At 49.1% G+C, this 17175-nt stretch overlaps 2 protein-coding genes across 5 annotated transcripts in view; one reads left to right on the top strand and one right to left on the bottom strand.

Moving 5' to 3' along the window:
* Window positions 1–8237, top strand: part of ERICH6B (glutamate rich 6B) — a 64989-nt gene extending 56752 nt beyond the window's left edge. For all 4 annotated transcript variants that reach the window (XM_046665162.1, XM_046665164.1, XM_046665163.1 and 1 more), the window contains 2 exons: window positions 4936–5161; window positions 7692–8237. In XM_046665162.1, the coding sequence (XP_046521118.1) occupies window positions 4936–5161; window positions 7692–7988 (523 nt within the window). In that variant the 3' untranslated portion in view covers window positions 7989–8237. The remainder of the gene's footprint in view (window positions 1–4935; window positions 5162–7691) is intronic.
* A 6351-nt stretch (window positions 8238–14588) lies between these two features.
* Window positions 14589–17175, bottom strand: part of COG3 (component of oligomeric golgi complex 3) — a 68884-nt gene continuing 66297 nt past the window's right edge. Inside the window, exon 23 of the mRNA XM_046664463.1 lies at window positions 14589–16567. Within this exon, the coding sequence (XP_046520419.1) occupies window positions 16538–16567 (30 nt within the window). The 3' untranslated portion in view covers window positions 14589–16537. The remainder of the gene's footprint in view (window positions 16568–17175) is intronic.

Genomic DNA, 17175 nt, shown 5'->3' with positions numbered 1-17175 from the left:
CAGTCTACACAGCCCTCCCCCTCACTGGGTAAGTCTGTGTCTTTATTCCCTTGTGAATTCATTCATCCGACTCACACATGTTGGAAACGGGGAGATGGGTATCATGATGGACCAGTAAGACAAGTCCTTGACCTCAGAGAAGGCACACTGTCCTTATTGCACCATTGCTTCCCCATGGGTGAAAGAGCAACCACACACTCACAGCGACCGCTCCTACTGGCTTCCTCTCCTCTGCACTTCTTGAGAGTCAAACCTCATGAGAATTACCTTGGAAAGACCCAGTTCTGGGGGCCTCGGAGAAGAGGGTGTGGTAAGTGTTTTGGGGACACGTGTATTGTACACAAAAATGCAGCTTCTAAATATTTTATTGTACCCGAACTTCATTTTAAGTTCCCATTTCTGGTAATGGGGGGAAACTTCATCTGAGCGATTCAAAGTAATTCAGTCACTTCAAAATTTTTCTCCATCTCTCTGGGGTGAGCACACTCTCTTTTCAGGATTTCCTCCTCCCCTTCCATTCTAAGTGGTCATGGAGAGGGAAATGCATATTACCTTGGATCAACTTTATACTTTCTTTCTTCTTGGTAGTCAAAGCCCAATTTTTTTTTTTTCTAATTCCAAAAAGTATTCTCGGTCTCCAGGCATTGATTTTTAAGACTATTTTCTTAAATATTCTTTGAGTTTCTTCAACATCATTTCCTAGTTGACTACTTGCTCTCAGAGATATTTGTCCTCCATGAGGGCCCTTTGTGTAGAAGATGATGTCTGAAAGGTAGAAGAAGGTACTAGATGGCAGAAGCACCAGGAGCGGGGCAAGAAACTCAGTTAATTGTCTCAAGCGATAGCTGGCTACATATAGTGAGTCTCCTTTCCTGCTCACGCTTAATTTTAGGGCCAGGAGAGAGAGACCTTGGGGAAATCTACTGATAAGGAAACTTAGGCTCAGAGAATATGATGGCTCACTTGCCCTGAGCCATACATAAAGCTATAGGCAAGTAGTTTTATGACATCTTGTCTCAGCCTAAAATAAAGCTTTTTTAAAAAATTATCAAAGTATGCAAGAGACACCCCATCTTATCCCTGAATCTCAAGCCGTTAAAACCCAAGGGGCAGGATGATGCTCAGAGCTGGGGAAGGGCTGACTCCCACCCTCAAGCTTCTCACTCAGTTGGTCTGGGGTAGGGCTGAAGGTCTTCATTCTTTGAAAGCTTCCCAGATGATCGTGTGGGTCAGCTGGCTGTGGGAGCCCAGGTCAGCATGCCTTCCACTGCCCCGTCTGTGGCACTCGCTCAGGGTCTTAAGATAAAGACAGGAGACTGAGAGAATCCATCTGTGCCCTCATCAAAATCCACAGAGAGCTACCCCCCAGTCCGCAGTCCTCCCCTCCGGTCAGGAGTGGATGGCTGTTGCGCTGACACCCCAGACAGTTGCTGGGATTCCAGGAAAGCCTCAACTTCTTGAGGAAATGAGCCCAGATGTCCTGTCCTGGCAGACAGCAGTGACCAGTGGTTCAATCTCTCTTCCCCAGAGCAGCCTTGCTTCCAGGCCTCATAGCCTCTTCATGGTCCAGGGGCCCCCAACTTCTCAGCTCCCATCTCTCTCCTTGAGACCTGCTGTCTTTCTTCTTGCCTTGGAAGTTTTTCTGAAACTGTACTCACCACTTCATGACCAGTGGGTTCTCAAGAGCGAGAGGCATACTGGTGGCTTTCCCTTCCAACCCGGAGCTCCTCCACCACTGGAGAAAATGGGGGCAGCTTAGAACTAGGAGCCTGTCCAGTGCTGAAAGCAAACCAGTTAGGCTCAGAGTGGGCCTCACAAATCTCGACAAATGGCCCATGCAGCATCCTGTCTACAGGGCTATGTGTCAAGGCCAAGGACACCCCCAGGGAGACCTCACTGGCCTGCCCCTCTGCCCTCCCACCAGGCAGCCCCTGCCTTTCCCTCCTTGCTCCCCAGCTGCCCCCACAGCAGGAGAGCCCCCTACTCCTATCCCCACAGTGTCACTGTCGTTTTTTTCTTGCCCTTCCTTCCTGGTGCTGGACAAGCCTGCTGAGTGGGGGAAGGGAAGAGCTCCCGCCCCTCATTCCCCTGGCAGGCCCTGGCCCCTCTGCCCACAGGCCTGCTGCTCGCTTGCTCTCAGCAGCCTCTCCACCTCAACTGTAAACAGTTAGTTGCCAAACCTTTCTGTACTGTCTCCCCCAAGGGCAATTGCGTCATACCTGGGTCGTGCTCTAGTTTGGCTTAAACCAAAGGAAGATGGCTCTACTGATGGCATTTCAGGCAACGGAGACCTGGATGAGAGAGGGACTGTCCCTGTGTACTCTCCCCTAAACCCCCAAAAGTCATACCGCAGGGCAGAATGGGCTCCCCCACCCCCGAGCTGGTTCATTCCCCAGGGGCAGCGACACCAGAGAAAAACGTGATCCCATAGCAGAAGGACTTGGTGCCTGAGGCAATTCATCGTCAGAACTGGAGTCCTGCTGTCACTGGGAGAAAGGTTTTGTGGAAAAGACCCTCCAGGTCATTTGGGAGCACAAAGCTGTTCCACCAGGGCCCGCAGACCCTAATCCCGGCCAGAAATTTCCATGGCTGCTCCCCGAATTCCAGCCCCATGTCTGCACTGACAGAGGGCTCCTCCATTGCACCACAGGCCCTGGGAAGGATCCCGAGCCAAGCTGTTTCAAGCACTGGACATTCCCTGGGTCCTTTTTGATTTCCATCTCCTCGGGGAAGGCAGAAGGCACAGCTGGAGCTTGCTGGGTGTGTGGAAACTAAACCCCAGCATCACTCCCAACCTCTAGGCCTCACACGGGAAGAATCTCAGACCAGGCTTCCCACCAGGCTTCAATGGTCCCACACGGTAGGGGCCCCAGACCGGCCTGAACTTGGGTCCCTGGTGGGTGGGTTCCACCTGTTCCACAGTTTGGGGTCTTTACACCCCTGAGGAGGATCTTTCAGATTCAGACATTTCTGGGTGTTCTACACCCCCTTTTCCTGAGGGAGCCTTAGCTCAGAAACAGTCCCCTGGGCAGGGGCGGACCTCTGACATGGGGGAGAGGGAGGGCCTAGTGTGAGAACTCTGATGGGAGCCATTTAACGGGTTAGAAGCTGGCAGGGATCCGCTCCCCTGCAGAGTGAGAGAAGATTCCACTCCCTCCCCTCCTCTCCATCGATGATAATAAGAAAATTCTAATGTTGCCAAGTTATTGCTATGTGTAGGCATTTAATCTTCACAACAGCCCTACGAATAAAGTACTATTATTATCTGCATTTTCCAGTTGGAACTGAAGCATAGAGAGCCTAAGTGACTGGCCCAAGGTCACACAGCTTACAAGCGTCAGAGCTGGGCTTAGAACCTAGAGAGCCTGGCTCCAGAGCCCAGGTTTTTAATTTGTGTTCGTGCTTGCAGCCTCTTGTCTAAGTAGAGGAATGAGTTCAGACAGGCTGCAGCCCGATGGTGAAGGGACTTAGGAGTTGGCACTTTGTTCCATGGGCAATGGGGACAGCAGGAGAATCTAGGATTTGGGAGTGACTAGGAGGTTCTCCTTATTGGAGGTGAACAAGGCTGCCCTTCACTGGCCTCCCCCTCTGAGCTGACCTACAAGGCCCCTGAGCAGCCCGTTCAAGACCTGGTCCATGGCCCGAGTGATCCAGGCTCCCCAAACCTTCCTTCTCCTGACTAGCCCGGGTCTCAGATTCTCTTCCCCTCTGGATTCGATCCCCGAGGACGTCACTGCCCCAGCAGCACAGAGTCTGGGGACAGCCCTGGTGGGGTTCAAAAAGCAGAAGTCAGGGCCAGAGAGACACGGTGGGTTTGAAACACCAAGAAAGAACAGCTCAGAGGAGAGTGGGGCCTGGGCTGGATGAAGGAGAAACCCATCCACCCTCACTCATCTGACTCCTGGTTACCTGGGAGCCAGGCACAGCTCTGGGCAGCAGGATTTCATCAGGGAACGCTGCCCGCCGGGACCACACTTGCCTTTCCATTTTAGCGGCGGTGAACACATGATAAACAAGTACAGCCGATTGTCATGATTTGCGGTAGTTATCAATGTATAGAGTTGCTGTGAACGCTTAATGAGCAAATACTGAACTCACTGCTCCGGGGGAAATAGGTACATTTATATGTACATGGAGTCACGGACATGCACAGAGTAGTGAAAATTTTGAGTCTCTTAATGCACACGCTCCCAGCTAAGGCCAAACAAGGCCACACGCCGCCTTCTGGCTTCAGCTCCTACAGAGGTGACCAGAGGATGGAGATGGGAGGGAGCAGGGCAGCACAGTGCAAGAAGCTCCAGCTCTGGGGCCAGTTGGAATCTTCCACAATTTGTTGTTTTTAGGCTTTAAGATCATCTATGTTGGAGAGATATAGACATACATACGTCAGTATCCACTAACTAACTCTGTGTTTGAAGTGATGTTATAGAACCTAACTACCACGGATAACAAGAATCAACTGCATATAGCAATAAATTATAAGGAGGAAAGTAACAAGGGACGAGATGGTGACTCATATAGGGAATCGGAGGGACTGGTCAGGACAGGGCTTCTCTGAGGAGGCAGCATTTAGGCTGAGACCTGACAGGTAAGCGGAGCCAGCCATGCCATGCAGGGTGGGAAGACCATTCCAGGCAGAGGGAACAGCATAGCAAAGCCGTGACGAGGTAAAGAGCTCGTGTGACCCAGGGACTGAAAGGAGAGAATGGGGGCACAAGAGGAGACTGAACATGGACACGGTCAGGGCTGAAGGAGTTCCAATATGGTTCACCCTCCGTACTGGAACTCCCACCTGCCAAGCCCCTGTCGGCCTCTTTGTGAGCCAGAGAGGAAGGAGAGAGGGAGAGGAGGGGCAGGCCTGAGTGGCCACAGAGAGGCTCTGCCCCTTAGCCCCAGGGCCAAGCGCTGTGGCTGCCTGATGCCTTCTTGCTCTAGGTTGAACCTGAGCCAAACCCTGTGCTACTACTTCCCACAAAACAAACGCCAGTTGGCCTGGAACTGGTGGGATCTGGGCCTCCACGTCCACGCACCCCCGTTCCGGTCCATCTCTTTGAAAATCAACCGGTACATCAAGGTACAAATATGGAGCCAGGAAAAGATCATCTTCCACTTCGTCTACCCAAAGAAGCACGTTTGCTTGAACCTGGGCACCAAGTACAAGGTAAGGTCTCAACTCCCCATAGCCTCGCCAGGCAGGTGCCCACCTGCACACAGGCCACTGCCTGCGGGGACCAGTCCATGCCCCCGGCCTCCGGGCCACATTCTGCATCATTCCAACGCATAGGAAAACAAGGCTGCCTTCATTAACCATTCACAAAGGCATTCATTTAGCTTCCAAGCACAGTGAGATTTGGCTCTGAGGAAACTGACAGCCTCAAAGAGCTCGGCCATGAGCAGGACCAAAAAAACAAAGATGTCAACATGCGTTATGTCACCTGACACTCACAACAGCCCTGTCAGATGGCAGGGCCAGAAACAAGGGGGAAATCTGGGTCCCCAGCCCTGCCATTGGTATCCTCTTCTCTCCTCTCCAGACACACTCATCTCAAAACAAATGACCCCCTGGAAGTTTGAGGGGCACTGCCTAGTCCAGACAAGAAAGTAGCAGCCGTGATTCTCAGTCAGGGCTGCCGTGACAAATTACCACTAATGCGGGGCTTAAAACAATAGGGATCGGTTCTCTCACAATTCTGAGGCCAGAAGTCTGAAATCAAGGTGTCAGTAGGGCCACACCCTCCAAAGGCTCTAAGGGAAAATGCCTCCCCAGCTTCGGGGCTCCGAGCATTCCTTGGCTTGTGGCAGCATCTCTCCCATCTCTGCCTCTATCTTCTCGTGGCCTTCTCCTCTACGTCTCTCTGTGTATCAAATCTCCCTCTTACAAGGACCCCAGACATTGGATTTAGGGCTCACCCTAAGTCCAGGATGACCTCAGCCAAGACCCTATTTCCAAATATGGTCACATTCACAGGTACTGCGGATTAGGCCTTGGACATATCTTTTGGGTGCCACAATTCAACCCACTACAATGGTGAGTGTGGATGCGGGAGTTCTGATTGTGAGAGCCAAGAGGATGGGCTCCTGGGACGCTTCCCGGGGACCAGAGTCAAGGAGAGGATTAAGGGTGTCCTTGGCCCCCACTGAGACCTACACAAGACCCTGTTCTTGTTCCTGCTCCCTTCCCCATTCCCTGGAAGGCTCCACTTACACCCCCAACAGAGAGGCATTCGAGCCCTCGCAAAGCAGGACTGTGTGAGGAGACGGACAGACGGACATGTCTCCCAGGAGGCAAGGCAGTTGGCGAAGTAGGTTGATGGAGGAAGCAGCCAAACAGCAGACTCGGGCAAAATTAAGCTGTATGAATACTATTTGGGAGGAGAGCAGGGAGTGTGGTAGGTTTAGGGTGACCAACCACCCCAGTTTGCCCAGGACTGAGGGGTTTTCCAGAACATGAGACTTTGAGTGCTAAAACTGGGAGAGTTCCAAGTGGATTCGGAGGGCTGGTCACCCTAGGTCCCCTTGCCTGGCAAGGCCTACAATTCTACGGGCTTGATAATGACGTCCCAACCTCCTTACCCACTCCTGGATTTCCCAGAGCAGCCAACCTCTGCTTACACTCGACTGTCCCCAAGTTGTCCACTCTTCCCCTGCCCAGCGGTGACAAGCTAAGGGGGCAGCTGGGGTGGAGAGGGCGTGAAGAGCTGCCCCACTGGCCTTCGAGCGACAGTGGGGTTCCACTGAGGCAGGAGGGCCAGGAAAGGAAGTCAGTGCTCAGAAAGGGATGGCGAAGGGCCGGCATAGGCAGAGAGCCCCGGGAATCTGTGTCAGTGGAGGGTGGGCCCCAAATGAAGCAAATCAGAACAAATGGAAGCAGTCAGAGTCAAAGGAGGGAGAGAAGAGCAGGGCACAGCGTCAGCAGGGTCTGCCCAGGCCAGGCAGCTGGGGCGCGCCGGGAAGAACCACGCTGTTCCACGCCTCTCCACTTCCTGTGCAACGCCATGCAGGCCTCTTGCTCTCTCGGAGCCCGTTGTCGTCTGTAAAATGGACACAACGTTGTTGTAAGGCTTAAATAAGACACTGTGTGTGAAAACATTTCATAAGCTGGATACCTCATAGAAATAGAACATAGTGGTATTACCCATTATTATTTCCCCCTCCAGGAGACCCTCTGCTTGGCCTTTTGTAGGCTGCAAACCGAGGCAGGAGCTGGCCTAGAGGTGGCCTCACTGGGGCAATACCTCATCCTGACAAAACCCAGACACACTCCGGGGAGCCTGAGCTGGAAGAGGGGCATGCGCTAGATACTGCAGTCTCCCAGCTGCCCTAGGGCCTCAGTGTACCCCGTGATTGCGAATCCATGGGGAGAAGGCGGACGCCTCCGGCAGGGCACAGCCTTTGGAAGGCAGGCCACACCGGGGCCCAGGAGCTGGCAACCCTTTGGTTTGGGGTCAGGCTGGGATGTGGCCTCTGCTCACATCACCATAGCCCATGTAGCCACAGGCACAGGCCACGTGAGTGTGTGAGAGGAAGCAGCAGATGGTTGCCAGTGGCTGGGCTGGGAGCACAGATTTGCTGTGGAAACTGAAGTTTCCAGGGAATACTTGGTTCTGGCCACAGGGGCCCCATCCAGGGGTGGGGGAGCTGGGTGTCTGCGCGGCACTGACCTTCACCCAGCCTTTGATGAATTCCCACAGTTCATAAGCCCGGAGTTCCTGAGTGAAATGAGGAAGAAAGAAATCCTGGAGATGGAGTTCGGTTCAACGGCTCAGAAGATCCGGATCCTTCTGAGAAAAATGAGTAAGATCCTGAATTTCCTGACCGTTTCTGATTTGGAAGACTTCATAGAGGCCACCAAGACCTTGCTAGAGGAGCACAAGAGTCTGAGGAAGACATCTTACGTCTCAGGCACCAGATTGTCCTGGGGCTTCTCCAGCATCTGCAGACTGTCTCAGGAAGGTGGAGTCATCAGGAGCTTGAAGGAAACCGCCTAGGGCCCTGCTTTTGTCTTTTGAGAGCTGGTTTGTAACTTGGGACCTGTCACAGTTCCTTGGTTTGAAGGAAAAAAAAATGTTTTGGGGAGGCTGACAGAAGCTGTGGCTGGGCACAAAAAAACTTAATCATCAGCCCTGACCTGACAGCATGAGAAGCAAGTCGTTTCAGTAGGCAATACATGTCGACACCTGCCCTGCTGGCTTCTGCTGGTCACTTGAATGCAGGAGCGCTTTTGCGGCCTCCCTGTCCTTGGGTTGACGCAGGACACACATTGTCTCAGAGCCCAGCTCCACCAGTTGTTGGCTGTGTGGCCTTGGGCCAATAGCTTTGTGTCTGGTTCCTCATCTGTAAGGTGGGTCTAGAAATAGTAAGCTGGGAGGCTCTCACTAGCCCTGACCTCATCACTGATTCCCTCTCCCCCTCCCCTGCCAGGGCAGAGAGACCCAGACAACAAACCCACACCAGCCTGCAGCAGGTCCCCAACCAGGAACCGGCCGGAAGCCCTGAAGGACCCACCCTAAACCCACTCCACTAGCGGGAACCCCTTTGATCACTGGTAACAGTCAGCAACTCAAGTAGGTAAAGCAAAATGCGAACTGCATAGTCTGGATGGAAGAGGCAGCTGGTCTCAGAAAGGACTGGAGCGTGGGAGGCCTTCAGAAGCCCAGAGGATTTTCGTTCTCATCTTTGTGACACTCATCTTGTTCTGAAGACATGTTTCCTATGCATCTCAGTTCATGTGGCTCTGTGTCCCCTGTTCTCTCTCCAAAAATCCCAATGGTCTCTGATAGGCCGGGCTTGAGCAGGAGGCCGCCCTTGGTGCAGTCCAGTGTAGTAAGGGAGGGGGCCATGATGTCTTGTAAACATAGCTCCTAATTGATGCCTGCTCATGGGGAAGGGCAGTAGTTTCTAGAAAAGAGAGACTCAGGAGCTGGGCAGCCCCCAACAGTGTGCCTATCATATATCCCTGGGACACCACAAATGTCCCAGGATGACCTCAGCTGCAACCTAAGCCAAGACAGTGTAGGAAACAGCTTCTTCCCACTCAGCCTAGCAATTAGCCATTCCCTGCTGTGAGCAGTCACACCCGAGCCCCACCTTCGTGGCCCTGCTCTCCTGTTGAGCTCACCCTGGGTTCACCAAAGTCTTGGCATCACCCCAAACCACAACAGCTGAGCAGCTGAGGGGAGCTCAAGTACAGCTGGCAGTGGCGAGCATTACACAGTTGCCTCCACTATGTGATTGCCACACCTTGTTGGGGAATAGCGTCACCAGCTAGAACAACAGTTACTCTGTTGCCAGGTTACGAGCTGTGATTGACACAGAGGACCTCTGGAGGAGCAGGCCCTCACAGGTAGCCTCAGAGCTGCGGCATGCCTTGTTGGTTCTGCACTCTGCTCAGTGTGCGTGGAGCCCCTTTCCTTACCAGGCACTAGAGACAGAACCTCCTGTGTCCATCTCGGCAACAAACGAGTCTTCCCAGGCTTGTGGCCATGTCCCAGAGCCAGCCCTGAAGTTTCTCCCACTAGAATAGGAGGCAGTCTGCTGTGGAACTGAAGGCGCGTGTGCTCTGGGACCAGCCAGCTGTGGGCTGAGGTCTTGGCACCACCTAGCTGTGGGACCTTGGACGAGGTAGTGAGCCCCTCTGTGACTCAGTTTCCTCACCTATAGTAGGAGGACAGTCTCAGAACACACCTCACTTACTATGTGAGGACTAAAGGAGAAAGCGTCAGTAAAGCGCTCGCACCGTGCTTAACGGATGCGGGCCCTTCAATTATTATCCTGCCAGTTCCTCTCCTACGTCTTCCTCCTTTCACAAAACCTGAAAACAGGATTCCATTAACGCAAAGGTTGACATCAGGTGGCCTTGCAGAGGCATTTTATTTGGTCAGCCCCTTGTTTTAAAATATTTTGTTTCCGACATTTAAAAGACAACAGGTTTCATCTAGAAATATGGATGTCCAGCTTCTCTTGTAACTGCTGCTCTGTGCCAGTGTTATCGACGTCTGCACAGAGTACCACAGCACTCAGGGACTGTTTTCCTAAGGAAAAGTGAATCACCGCACAGACTGTGACAGAAGTAATGGAAATAGCTAACCAGATGGCCAGGAACTATAAAAATCCAGCTCCCACACTCCTATGTGAGTTTCCCAGGGCTGCTGTAACAAAGGTCCACAGACTGGGAGGCTAAAGCAACAGAAGTTTATTGTCTCACAGTTCTGGAAGCTAGAAGTCCAAGATCAAGGGCTTCCCTCTGAAGGTGCTAAGGAAGGATGTGCTCCAGGTCCCTCTTGCAGCTTCTGGTAGTTCCCTGGCTTGTAGCAGCATAACGTTAGGCTTTACATGGTGTTCTCCCTGTATGCGTGTCTCTGTGTCAAACCTCCCCTTTTTATATGGACACCAGTTATATTGAATTAGGGGCCCACCAACTCCAGTATGGCCTCATCTTAACAAATTACATCTGCAACAACCCTATTTCCAAATAAGGTCACAGTCTGAGGCCCTAGCAGGGTTAGCACCTCGACATAAGAATTTCGGGGAGACAATTCAACCCATAACTTCTCTGCCTCACACCCGCAGCCCTTCCTGGGACCTCACCTGCCGGAGGGGACAAATTCTCTGACTCATCATCATTTTATTGAACTTCAATGACTTGGCAGGAAAAGGCACTTCTCCTAGAAAGGAAAATGAACTAAGTTGGGCTGTTATCAGTACTAACCTGCATGGTTACACGCAAGGGTTTCCTGATGGGGAACAATCGGTGGATGCCCCAAGGTATCCAGAAGGCACTCGTCCAGTGCACACAGAAATTAGTTACTAATTAATTAGGCCACACAACACATACACTGAGTCCCCAGCATGTGCTGATGGTCCAAAGAGAACAGGACAGGTTGTCTGTTCTCAGGGGGATTACAGAGTGGGGATCAGAAAAGCAAGTAACGGCAAAACAGTGAAATTGTTGCTTCATGGAGGAGCACAGTAGAAGCAAAGGAGAAGAGTCAGCCAAGGCAGGGAGTCACAGAAAGCCTCTCTGAGGAGGTGGATTTTGAGCTGAGCTATAGGATAAAGAGGGGTGGGGTTGGGGTGCACACTGGGAGTCCCCAGGAAAGGCGACAGTCTGTGCAGAGATGTGGAGAGAGCACGCATCATGCGCAGACAGATAAGGCTGTGGCATTTGGAGACCTGTTGGACAAGCATGTTTTTTTGGCTGTCCAACCTCCAGCCCCCGTTCCTTCGTGGAGGAAATCCCCCTGTGAGTATTTATGAGTGGGCAGCAGTGCCCTGCCTCCCACTGCGAAAACTAAGAAAGGTTGTATCAGTCGGGGACCAGCCAGAACACAGAAACCACACCAGTAATTTGACCAGGGAAATGTTAATATAAATTATTAACAAGTTAATACTGAAAGGGAACTAAAAGAGAACTCTAAGAAAAACCAGAACAGCAAAGACAGCTCTTTCTCCGACTCCTCCCACCCTCCCTCCCCCCTTCTCCCTCCCTTGCCCGTGCTCTCTGTCTCTCTCTCTCTCTCTCCTTCTCCCTCCCCTGTTTTTAAAGAATACCCAAGGAGGGAACTAAGAACTTGGAAGAGCACCCTCCCTCTGGCACCAAGGCTAGGATTCCCGCCACACCGGGCGGATGTGAGTGTAAGCCCCCGACTGGTGGGGAAGTTCACTGTGGGTGTGGGGAGCTGGGGCACAGGAAGTGGCTGCTAGGGTGCAGAAGCTGGTCCACAAGGAGCTTCCCGCTGGGATGCCAAGAAAATTCACTGGCTGATGGCCGCAGTGTAGAAGGAAAAACGGACTCATCAGAAACAGAGACTCCCTTCCCCTGGGCCTTGCAGTGTACCTCCAGCACCCTACAAAGCCTAACACTGCACCAGCTGGCAGAGAAGAAATGTTCTCATGGTCCAGCTCCAGAATCTTAAAGCAGGGCTTAAAAAGGGGTGAATTTGGAGCTAAGAGGCACTAAATCAGTAACTGGCAGAGTGAGAGATTGCCCTCCTCCTTGCTCCAGCTCTCAGTTGAAACATGGAAAATCACGCACATGCACGCACATGCCCCACAGGGAGTGAGCTTGGCCGAGATGAAAACAGCTGTGGTGATGCCCGATCCAGGCTCCTGCCACAGCCGTGGAGTCTGGACCAACTCTTTCCACTTTGAAAAAAAATGCATCGGTGATGCTTCCTGTCATCCCTCTGGTCCTCCAGCCTCTGGTCTGTCTCTCAAGTCCCCCATTTCCTTCCAAAAAAACCCTTTCCTGCTCAAGTTAGACAAGGATGTCTTCTGTTGCTTGCACTCAAGGACCCTGGTACATATAGAGGATGAGTAGTGAGGAGATGAGGCTGGACAGACACACAGGGGCCTGACTGAGACAGCCCTGTGTGCCATCAGCAGTTTAAAATTTTATATTCTGGAACAAAGGGGAGGGAAGGTGCTAGTAAGACTGGACTCTTCTGATAAAGATATTTCAACATTCTAAACAAGTAGTATTGAAAACGAGGGCCTTGACCCAAGGCAACGGCACTGGAAACCCAGTGGAGGGGAGGAAATAAAGAGTTACGTAAGACAGAGAACAGGCCAGACTTGGGAGTGACGGCAGGTATGGAAGGCTACGTGACCTGGGCAAAACGAGTGGATTCTTTCGTTCATTCAACAAATACTGAGCACCTACTGCAGGTGCTATTCTGAGCGCTGGGTATACAGCAGGAAACGAAACAAAGCTCCGCCCCCCATGCAGCTTACAATCTGGGTTGAAGGGAAACAGACAAAAATCAAACAAGCAAAATATATCGTGTGTCGGTATGAAGACAACCAAGCCACGTAAGGGGAACAGCAAGAGCTGGGATGGCGGGTGGCTCAGGCATATGGCAGGGGTGCCCAACCTCTGCGCTACTGACATTTGGGGCCAAATAACTGCTTGTTGTGGGAGGCGGGAGGCTTCCCTGTGCACTGTAGGATTTGTAGCAGCATCCCCGGCCTCTGTCAACTAAAAGCCAGTAATACCCCACATACACCAGTCACAACCAAAACTGTCCTCAGACGTTGCCAAACGTCCCCTGGTGGGCTGGAGGAAGGTCATCCCTTGTTGAGAACCGCTGCTGTAAATCACGTTCGGGTCTTTTCATTTTGGTAGTTTTATGGCCCAGTGTATGTTTATTTGGGCATGTTCCACGTACCTGAAAAGAATGTATCCTGCAATTGTTGGATATTCTGAAGTTAATGAGGAAACCAAGGCACATCAGACTACGGTTTATTCCATCAGATAACTGGCCTACACTCTTTAAAAAATCATGTCATGAAAACAAGCCAACAAAACCATAAGAGGAGTGGTCTAAATTAAAAGAGACTAAACACATGTAACAACCAGTAAAATTTATGAACCTGGATAAGAAAAAGCTATGAGACATTTTGGGGGAAAATGAAACATGGACTACATATTCAATATTACTGATTTTTTCCTTTTTAGGTGTGATAATGGTTTTAAGGTCATGGAGGAGACTGTCCTTATTCTTTGGTGATGGACGCTCAAACATTTAGGGGTAAAATGTCATGATGTCTGCAACTTACTTTTAAATAGTTTAATGTATGTGTATACAATGATAATTAAAACACACTTGATTTTATTAAAAATGTGTAAAAGAACCCAATCTTGTAAGAAAAATTTATTTTAGAATATACATAGAAAAATAATCTGGAACTCTATGCCAAACATTTAATAGCAGTTTACCTTTCAGGGTGGATTTATGACAGATTTGCACATTGTGTGCTAAAATTCAAACACTTCAGAAATGTCTAATAGTGGATATATTTTTATAATCAGAAAAAATGATTTAAAAACACCTTTATTTTCAAAAGGAAACACGTCTGTTCACCGGATGACTATTTCATGGATGCCGCTGTACCAGGTTTCCTGCAGCGGCTTCCTCTTGGCCAGGACTGGGTGCTGAGGAAGAGAAGCTGGACAAACCAGTGGAAGAATCCCCTCCAGGAGAAAAGTACTCCAGAGAGGAAGCGACGAAGTTCCCCTTTTCTGAGAAGTAACATTTCTCTCATCAATGTCCCCAGGTTCCCTTAATGGCCCCTCTTTAAAAACGAAGGTTGACTATTTCTTTCTTACATGTAAGAAAATAGCAGAAAAGAATTCAAAGATATAAGGTTAAGCCAGAGAAAAATACAAATCTGTTTTTACTGCTACTTCAATAATACTAAATTTCAACACAACTATTTTTGCTAACAGTACTCAGGAAATTAGCAATTTTGCAAACGAAAAATTAAATTATCTTTCAACTAATGAGGCATTAAGATGCTTCAAAATGTCTTTCCACAACTATTATCTTACCAAAAGAATCCATAAAGTGCAAGTAAAACGGGGGGAATGGGAGTAAGACTGGTGGCATGTGTCAGTGTCAATCTCTTGCTTGTGATACTGGGTTGGAGTTTTGCAAAATGTTACCACTGGGGGGAAGTGGACAAAGACACACGGGATCTCTCTGTATTATTTCTTACAACTGCATGAGAATTTACACATTATCTCAATAAAAACTGCAATAAAAACTTTGAAAGAACAAGAATCCACACACAGACACATGAGGACAAAGTAGGAAGCAAAAATCTTTATTTTTTAAAAAATTCACATTTATTAAAAACAGCAATTTCTAGCCAAATAATATAAAGCATTTTAAGTTAATTATTTTTTTAATTATTTGAAAGTATGTACACTCTTTGTATAAGTAAACACTTGAAACTGTACAGATTTAAACAAAGACTCATTCAGGAAACAAGTTGGGTCACCGTCACCTACTCAGCACTTTGTAAGGTGTTTGAGTGCTTCAGAAATAAAGGATTCAAGACACAGGAATGGGTGCCGCCAAATATTTTTATCCTTAAGAACACACTCTGCTCTGTACATTAAATGAGATCAGTCACAGTACTGTACAATAATCATGCCCTCATTTCTTTGGAAAGGCTATTAAAAAATCAAATGTACATATAATACACAAAACTGGATATTTTACAGTTTGTTTCATTAAACATGTATTTAAAATAGTAAACGGAAGTAAATATAGTCTTCCTAATTCATTCATTTCATGTCAAAAAATGAATATGGACCCTCTTTACCTTATACTTTCCCAAAATATAGAGTATTAAGCTCTATCAAGCAACATCTATCACCAATTTAAACTGAGTTGAAAGACAAGTGACCTGTTTACAATGACAGACCTCAGGGTCTGTAACCTGTCTACAATGCGGGGGTCTGCTGTAAGGGGATGAGAAATGCTGCTATGGTCGAGAAGAATGACGTCTGCTGGCTATATTCCAGAACCCTCGTCAGTGTTCCATCTCTAGACTAGTGTTTAAATAACTCAAAATTCCTTTTGAACCAAAAAGCAGGCTACATTTACTATAACATCAGAGGCAAAACCAATCCACTCAGGAAATAGGTATTTGTAGGAAAGCTCACGGAGGCGCATAATTCATTTCATGATCCCCGATGCAGTGTGGCAGACTGTAGGGGTGGGCAGTCTTCCTCATTCTTGTCTTGTTGGTAAAATGTATTCTTCTGTAGCAGGGCTGCAGAGCCACGAGACTGGTACACAGCACCGCCACTGAATATACAGGACACGAAAGCGTTCACTTTTCAAAGAACTACTAAAACCGAAGGCAGTCTACAGAAGGCTGCTAACCCCAACCTTCAAGCATGAGCCACACTATTCATCAGGTTTTCTTGTCTCCTTTATGTGCCAGATTTCAGTCACCTTAATTGGTACTTCCCACTCACAAACACTGACTATTGTACCAGGAAGATTCCCATTAAAGATACTGCACACACATCCTCTATTCTGAGGAGGCTGCAGCTCCCTGCTTTCGAACGTTCTGCACCTAAGCAATTCAAGGCGTGCAGATGCTGGGACCTTACACAGGTCCTTGCATCTTGAAACGACCTCACATCAAACACACAGAAAGATAACACCCTGAATTCCCAAGAAAGCAGAATGTGCTCTCAGAAGCATCCAATCTACTCCAAACTAAACTTCAAAGTGATAGGAGAAATATTACATTAAATAGAGTGTAGAAATAACATTTCTGGAAGTAAAAAAATAGCCACTGGAATGCTCAGTGGTTAAGTGTTGCAGTGTTTCACGCTTTAACAAACCTTTCTCTTAGAAGCTTTCTAATTAGCTATATTTCCGTAAAGTTCTTCTTTGCACTACTTATTGCAACCTATTTTCATTGCACATCTCTGGCTAAGAACCACTTCCCTGCGTGCCCACCACAGCTACGTCTAAACAGCCTACACTTCCTGTGATCATTGAAATGACGCAGTTATCCCCTCTCGTAGTTTAATCTTTGGCATTTTGATGTTTTTAAAAGGGAAACACCGATCTTTTAACATTTTGCTTATATTTCCTTCTGCAGTCAGCTCCGGGCAGCACGCCTGTGGGTTCTTGGGGACATTCTCATACAACTCCTCTGTGTCCTGCAAGCTGCAAGATTCACGACGCTCCTACTGGACACACCATTTACACACACAGCCTGCCCGGCCTGGTTATTTAGAAACCGACAGTAGGAAGTTCAGCTGAAAAGTAAAGTGAAAGGCTATGTTAGTTCTACTGTGGAATAACACACTCAAATCGTTGTTTAGATCCTCAAAAACAGAATGAGAGAAGTCTGAGATTTTTAAGAGACCAATAAACATGGTTGTGAAGTATCTACTGCAGCCGCACTGCTGGCCTGATTTCTGAAGCAGCCACTGGGCACTGAGCTTTGGGGAGCCTGTGGGGAGTGACCCTACAGCACCGAATCCAGGCACTCAACTCATTTAGAATCCAATGAGATGACAAAAAACTACATACCAACTCCGACAAGGGAGAGAAGATCTAAATAATTAATTTTGCCCTTTTTTGATGCAGAGTGCAGTTTCAGAAGAGTTGTGTGTAAGCTGAATTCTTTAAATGACTCTTTTAAATGCACAAGAACAGGTATGGCAAGTGACTTTCGGCTCACACACTAACTCCGAGTGACCCCAGGAGTGCCCTGCCCACTCTGTAAAGGGCAGTGACACAGAGCCAGTGGAGAAATCCGTCACTGGGACAGTGGAGGAATGGCAGCCTGCACACCGTGTATCTGTCACCCAGGCCCTAGAGAGACTTGCAGTTAAACAGCCCTGGCAGTGACCCCTTCTAT

Source organism: Equus quagga, chromosome 6, assembly GCF_021613505.1.
Source record: "Equus quagga isolate Etosha38 chromosome 6, UCLA_HA_Equagga_1.0, whole genome shotgun sequence".
Lineage (NCBI taxonomy): Eukaryota > Metazoa > Chordata > Mammalia > Perissodactyla > Equidae > Equus > Equus quagga.
This window is presented reverse-complemented; position numbering and strand designations above follow the sequence as displayed.